Source organism: Dipteris shenzhenensis, chromosome 33 (genome assembly GCF_047967505.1).
Source record: "Dipteris shenzhenensis isolate YYH24624 ecotype China chromosome 33, Dip_SZ_1.0, whole genome shotgun sequence".
In the NCBI taxonomy this organism is placed as follows: domain Eukaryota; kingdom Viridiplantae; phylum Streptophyta; class Polypodiopsida; order Gleicheniales; family Dipteridaceae; genus Dipteris; species Dipteris shenzhenensis.
Genome location: NC_141628.1, coordinates 15,800,074 through 15,806,464, shown reverse-complemented (window position 1 = coordinate 15,806,464; position 6,391 = coordinate 15,800,074). Strand labels below are relative to the sequence as shown.

Here is a 6,391-nt window from a genome sequence, read left to right as displayed (position 1 = left end):
TTTTTGGATGTTGTAAGTTGGATATATTCATGGATATTATGCCTAACTGTTGTTTTTCTGCTAAGACTTGGCTTCGAAAGGCCGTTGGATAATTGATTTTTGAGTGATATTCCATGTGTTAAGAATGTGCAAACCTGTTCATGGATAGGTTGGCAATGTGTATGCACAATTTCGAGAAGAAGAACAGGCAGCTGCTGCTTTGCAAGCCATGACTGGGAGATTTTATGCTGGTATCTTCCTGTCCATTTAATATTGCCGTGGCTGTAACAAGTAGCTGTGCCTTTGGATTCTTGAGTAAAAAGAATTGAAGATGAATATTAAGAATCTAATCTCATCTATTATTCTCTGGACAGGGCGTCCCATTGTTGTTGAATTTTCTCCAGTGACCGATTTCAGAGAAGCGACATGCAGACAGTATGAAGAAAATACCTGTAATCGAGGTGGTTATTGTAACTTCATGCATTTGAAGAAAACAAGCAAGTAAGTGCATTTCTTTAGGCTCTGTTTTATAACTTCTGCTTAGTTTGGATTATTCATGGTTCATTTTTGCCTCAAATCTATATTAAAATATTGGGGAGTGATACAGGGAGCTCCAAAGAAAGCTGTTTGGGAATCGTAGAAGGCACAAAAGCTATGGTCGGAGTCGTAGTAGAAGCAGAAGCAGGAGCAGGAGCAGAAGCAGAAGCCTTAGCCCTCCCAGAGATCAGGACAGACGAAATCGTCCTCATGGTGGGCGAGGGCAGGGAAGATGGTATGACAATGGTAGTGATAACAGGTATGCTCGAGATGATCGTCAGTTTCGTAGGAACGATCCTAAGAGAAACTATGGTCATGGAGGACATCAAGCAGGCCAAGGAAGGAGTCCTGTGCGGGAAGGTAGTGCTGAGCGAAGAGCTAAAATTGAACAGTGGAATAGAGAGCGTGAGGAACAGGCTGCATCCGTAAGTAATGGAAAGCATGAGGAAAAGTACTAAATGCGCTCCACTCCGGTTATGTGAGTTCGCTTTGAGCCTTTCTAAATATTGATGAGTATTCACTTTTTGTTAGGTGTGCTGTTCAGGCTGCTGTTTCCTCTACTCTGAATAATTGTAGGAGTCCAGTGTGGAACTCTGTGATGTGTTTCTGTTTCATATGTGCTCTCTAGTGCATGTTATGTGCTTCTGAAGTGGAATGTCCTTTAGCTCCCCAGTCAGGAATTATATTTGATTATTAACATGAGTACCGTCTTTTCCCCATCTCAGAGTATTTACTTCGGATTGTGCATGTTCATGGCATATGAAGCGGTGATGTTGTAAGGCTTAAGAGTGCTCCACAAAGAAAACTCAGGTCCATTGCTGAGACGTGTGGATGGGTTAATAGAATCTGTAAATGGTGGATGCAGGCAACAGGTTTTCCTGTTTTCCTGCTCCTGAGTGAGAATCATTCTCAGGAGTCCTGTCAATACTGGTGGAAAGCAACATGAAATCAGTGGGCAAGGGCATGTGGCCCATATCAAATGCCCCCATGCTTTTTTAATCATTCTTGCAAGTGGGACGGGGACTCTATGGTCAAAGCTAAAGGTTAATTAAGCAAGCTCATGGTGGATACTTGCAGGCACAAGTCCTCAGTTGGGTACATGAATGTTAAAACCTTGTGCAGGTTGTCGGCAACTAGACCCTGTGTATTTGCTGCCAGCATGCTAGTGATTGTTTGTTTTCACTGGTATGTCTGTTTTAACACAGTAGTTGTGTATGCATAGGCCTGCTCGATCTTCAATAGTGGTTATGAAAGTGAGTTGTTTTTCAAAACTCTGTACTTTCTTGGTTCGTGCTTTATGTAAAATATCAGGTCCTGGTCTCAAGTGTGTTGGTGTTCAAGGTGGTCTATAGCTTAGTTTTGATTTCTTCATGTAAGTAAGCTTGCAGGCATTGAAGGCTCCTGGTGAAAGTACATTGAAACTGTTTGCCTCTTGAGGCTCAATGGTAGATTTTGTTTTAAGGCCTTTGGTGTGGCCTTGTATTGCCAATGCCAGTGTCACTTTGGGTGAGGTAATTTTCTGTTGTTTTCCTGGTAACTGATCTTTCAGCTGCAATATTGATACATAATGCAAATGCTTCTCTCTCTAAAGGATTTTCTGAAAAGGTATAATATATTTTGAGTGAATATGACAATCGTTATAAACTGCAGGTTAATGGAATATCTTGTGTTCAGTATGGGGCTACAGAGTCATCAGGTCACAGAATATACTTGACATTGTTATCTAGGCATACTCATGGGTTGCTTAGTCTACTTGATTAGTTTTATGTTTCACAGTCGTGGAATGTAAATGCGGCAGAACATCATAACCTTTAATAATGCAGGATGGTTCTCCTTTTACCTCTTTAACAATTATCTTTTATTGATAAAAATGGATCAAGCCTATTGCCTTTGAAACTATGGAAAGGAAAGATTGATGCAAAAATGCAGTTTAAGGATTTTTTTTTTGGGGGGGCCAGGGCCTTGATGCCATGTATTTCTCAAAGCGGGCTGCTGGGAGAGCACCTTAGATGTCAGGACATACTGGAAGGGAGTCTCAGGTTCTGCTGTGGGAGTCTCGATACAATGGATTTTGGACAGACCTGCTATGAATAAAGGGGATCCATTGGTTCTTAAACGGCGATGCTAGAACCACCTCGACAGGGTCTCCCCCAAGGTGTGGTTTCAGGAGGAAGTCTAGCAAGCCATTGCAAGGAGTTGGCAAGTGGAGAATGTCCTTCCACAGGATGGGGTGGCCAGATGGGTGATTGACACTATTTATATAGATCTCCAGTCTCACGTGGTGTAGTATAGGTAGATCCTTTGTGAGAGAGGGCAATCAGGAAGAACCTAGCTCACTATCGAGAGATTCAAGGAAGCTGTCTTGGCCTCTTACTAGTTAGGCAGGCAAGTATGAGAGCTCAAGTCTAGATTTGTAGGTGACGCATTACTCTATTGGACACCATTTACAAGATTTTAGCCAAGGTCATCACTTGTTGGATCATTTGAACAAGATGGACACACATTGAGAATGGCTTTGAAATGGATGACCTGAAGTTTCTTGAATGGATACCCATTCGAAGTTTCTTGAATGGATACCCCCATCCTATGAGAGCCTTAGGGTCGCAGTGATTGCTAGAGGCATGGCTATCGAGTTTGATGAATTGATAAGCCTATTGATCCAAGAGGAGGATCGAACAAAAGTATTGAGGGAGGACCATGTTGAAGGTGCACTGGTGGCAAAGATGCGTAGTATGTAGTGCAGAGGCAAGAAGCCTTGAAGGAACACACACTATGGTCAAAGTTCTTAGTCCAAGCTTGGACAAAACAAGACAAATCAAAGCCAACAGAACTAAACTTTTGCTAAGCGAAAGCCATCCGCAAAGTAAAATCAAATATGAATGTTGCATCCATTGGTTGTCGTATAGGGTTTCCTCTTGCCCTCATTGGCTAGGATAACTCTCTGCTCTTCCATCTAGTTGCGTGGCTTTCAATATGTGTGATATGCACGAGATTCGTCTGGTCTCGTGTGGGGTCTCAATTCCATTGCCTAGCCATCCACCGGAGAGCGTTTCTCTCAAAATGGATCCATGGATATGAGGGCCTTTAACTCTCGAGCCATTATTTGGCTTCCACCATGAGTTTCCACTTTGCATGTGGGATTACTCATGTGGACTATGTTCATGTGGCAAGCTATATATGACATCTAACTGGTATACTTTCATTTGTTGAGTGTGCTATATATACTAAAAATATGATGGATTCCATCCTGGAGATTGGTGCATAGATCTTATTATAATAATGTCCATAGTTCTGTGTAAAACTTTTTGCAACAATCCTAGATTTGTATCTTTCAATGTTGCCATTAGGATTGTACTTTGATTTGCCAACCAACTTGTTTTCAATTTCCTTTGTTCTTGGTAGCAAGTCACATAAATTCCAAGTGATGTTCTTGTATATCAGTCATCCATTCCTTCATTCATAAAAGTCTTCCATTGTCTTTCAGTTTGCATCCTCAAAGTAAATTGGCTCTTTTATAGTCGTAAGGGTAATCACGAGAGTACAATTTGTGCTTTCAACTTTGATAGCGTTGCCTTGTTGAGGACATGTCAACCTACATGGTGGGCTTCATTCTCTTGTAGACCATTTCAGTTGTTGCTCTTATGGGTGATGCTTTGGCAATGATGGCTATTATTCATCAACCTTCTCTGGATACGATCTAGTCATTGGCGTGACTTCAATTGTGATTTTTTCATCACAATTTATGGCAATAAGGACCTTTTAGTTGATGAAGCCATAAATTTTGTACTCTGCTCTCTTCATTATAGCCAACAATGATATGTTTCTTTGATGATCATGTATGTGTATTCTATGTTAAAAATAGGAGATTCCCAATATGTCTTGTAGAATGTCTCAAAAGGTGTCATCTTGAATGGGTTCGATCAAGAGCCTATAAAGTAAGTGATTGGTAGTATTTTTATTGCTTCTGTCTAATATTGATGTTGAAGGTGCTTCTTACTGCACATTGCTCTAGTTGTTTTTGTTAAATTTATGTTCTTTCTTTCATCTATGACATCTTGTTGAGTTCATTTCTATACATGTGAGCGTGCTTTGAATTCCTTAGTCTTTGCAAAGTTAATGAATGCGGAAGGTGTGTATTCACCTCCTTGATCTAATGTGACAACTTTGATGTTTCTACTTGTCTTTCTCTATACCATGATTTTGAACTCTTGAAACTTGGCAAAACAATTGAGGTAAACCTTTTCAAGAAAATAACCTAACAAAATGTATTATAGTTATCATGAAAGTTAGTATCTTGAATAATTTATATTGTTTGTTTTGCATAACCCTAAACATCTAAATGAATAAAATCAAGAGTCTATCTTACCCTAGAGGTGCTTCTTCCAAAGTTGGCTCTTGATTGTTTGTTAAAGTATCATTCTTTGCAAAAGTTTTCAAAGGAATGTAGGTTTTGGTGATGATTATCATATTCTAGTTTTCTCATTTGCATTAAACTTTTGAAATGGATATGTTCATATCTCTTGTTGGTTGATATGGCATGTTTTAAGCTAGAGTTTTAAATAAGCATCCTTCTTTCACTGTTCTTTGGTAGAGATTCTTATTGAGTTTGGGAATATATAGTGCATCATGTACCAATCATTTCCTTGCAAGTAAATTATAAACATGGACTAAATCTTTTCCTTGAATTAGATTTGGTGTCTTAACCATAGTGTAGATAACTCATAGATCCTTTTGATGGTTTGATCTTTGTAAGTGACCTAGGATTTGAGATGATGCACCTATGGATCCATTGTCAACATGATCATTACACTTGACTATGAAATCACTATTGGTTTGTATATCCTCAATCACTAGATGCATCGTGTTGAAGTTGTTTGTCATAATAACTATGAATTTGTTGTGCTCATGATGATTTACTCATCCACAAAAAAATCATCGATTGTCATTGCACCTACATCACAATGCCCAAACTTACGATAATACTTGCATTGTATGCTTGACTTGTTGTTAAGAAAATTTCATTTTCTTGTGAAATTTCATCTATTTGAAGAGTTCTCTATTTTGATATTTTCTCCTAAATGTTGATCTTGATTGTTTCATTCTATTATTGACTTGGATGTTGGTGTTGATTTGCATATGTTAAACATGATGATCTACCTCTGTATCTACCTCTATTTGAGGCTACAAATCCTTGCTTATTTGCTTGACCTTTCCTTGCTAGAATGGCCTCTGACTTGAGTTCCTCAAGTAAAATTGCTTTTACTAAAATTTGCTTTTGCAATACATCGAACTAGGTTTTCATATCCTTCACCAAGCCCCATGAAGGTTGTCTTGAAATTGCTAACTTCATTGTTTCTTCTACGGAATTAGTTGCAAGTTAATTGTTGATTTCCTTGAATCTAAGTACATAGGCTTGAATGCTATACTAAAAACTCTTGATTAATATTTTGCTTGACTATTAGAATTCTAGAAGTATTCCTAGATTCATGAAGAGGGAAAACACATCCCGTAATGCCTTTAGTGAAACCATTTTAAGGAAATGTAGAGATGTAATACTTGGACATGTAATTCATAAAAAATATTGAATGGCATAGTACAAATGTTACCCTTGGTTAACATGACACTCAGAGGTGGTGGACTCGTGACACGGAACTCATCTCATTGAGCTAATGTGGCAAGTAGCATGGAAGTAGCAAAGATCTAGGCAGTGTTGATAGGAAGAGCCCCATAGATTTCGAGAGAAGGCAGGATTCCAGCAACGTCAACCAATAGTGGAGTGCGGTCCACTAAGTTAGCTAAGATAGTTTTAAAAGGCGGTGAACTTGCCCTTAGGTAGTTGGAAAACTCCTATTTAGATAAAGGATTCAGAAGTACT

At 39.0% G+C, this 6,391-nt stretch overlaps 1 protein-coding gene across 2 annotated transcripts in view; it reads left to right on the top strand.

The window, feature by feature from the left end:
• LOC147879741 (splicing factor U2af small subunit B-like) overlaps positions 1-2,059 on the top strand; it is a 42,256-nt gene extending 40,197 nt beyond the window's left edge. The window contains exons 3-6 of one of the 2 annotated variants that reach the window (XM_087371748.1): positions 149-230; positions 354-480; positions 587-994; positions 1,382-2,059. In XM_087371748.1, the coding sequence (XP_087227874.1) occupies positions 149-230; positions 354-480; positions 587-974 (597 nt within the window). In that variant the 3' untranslated portion in view covers positions 975-994; positions 1,382-2,059. The other variant, XM_087371749.1, reaches the window with a different exon arrangement.
• Positions 2,060-6,391: the final 4,332 nt, after the last annotated feature.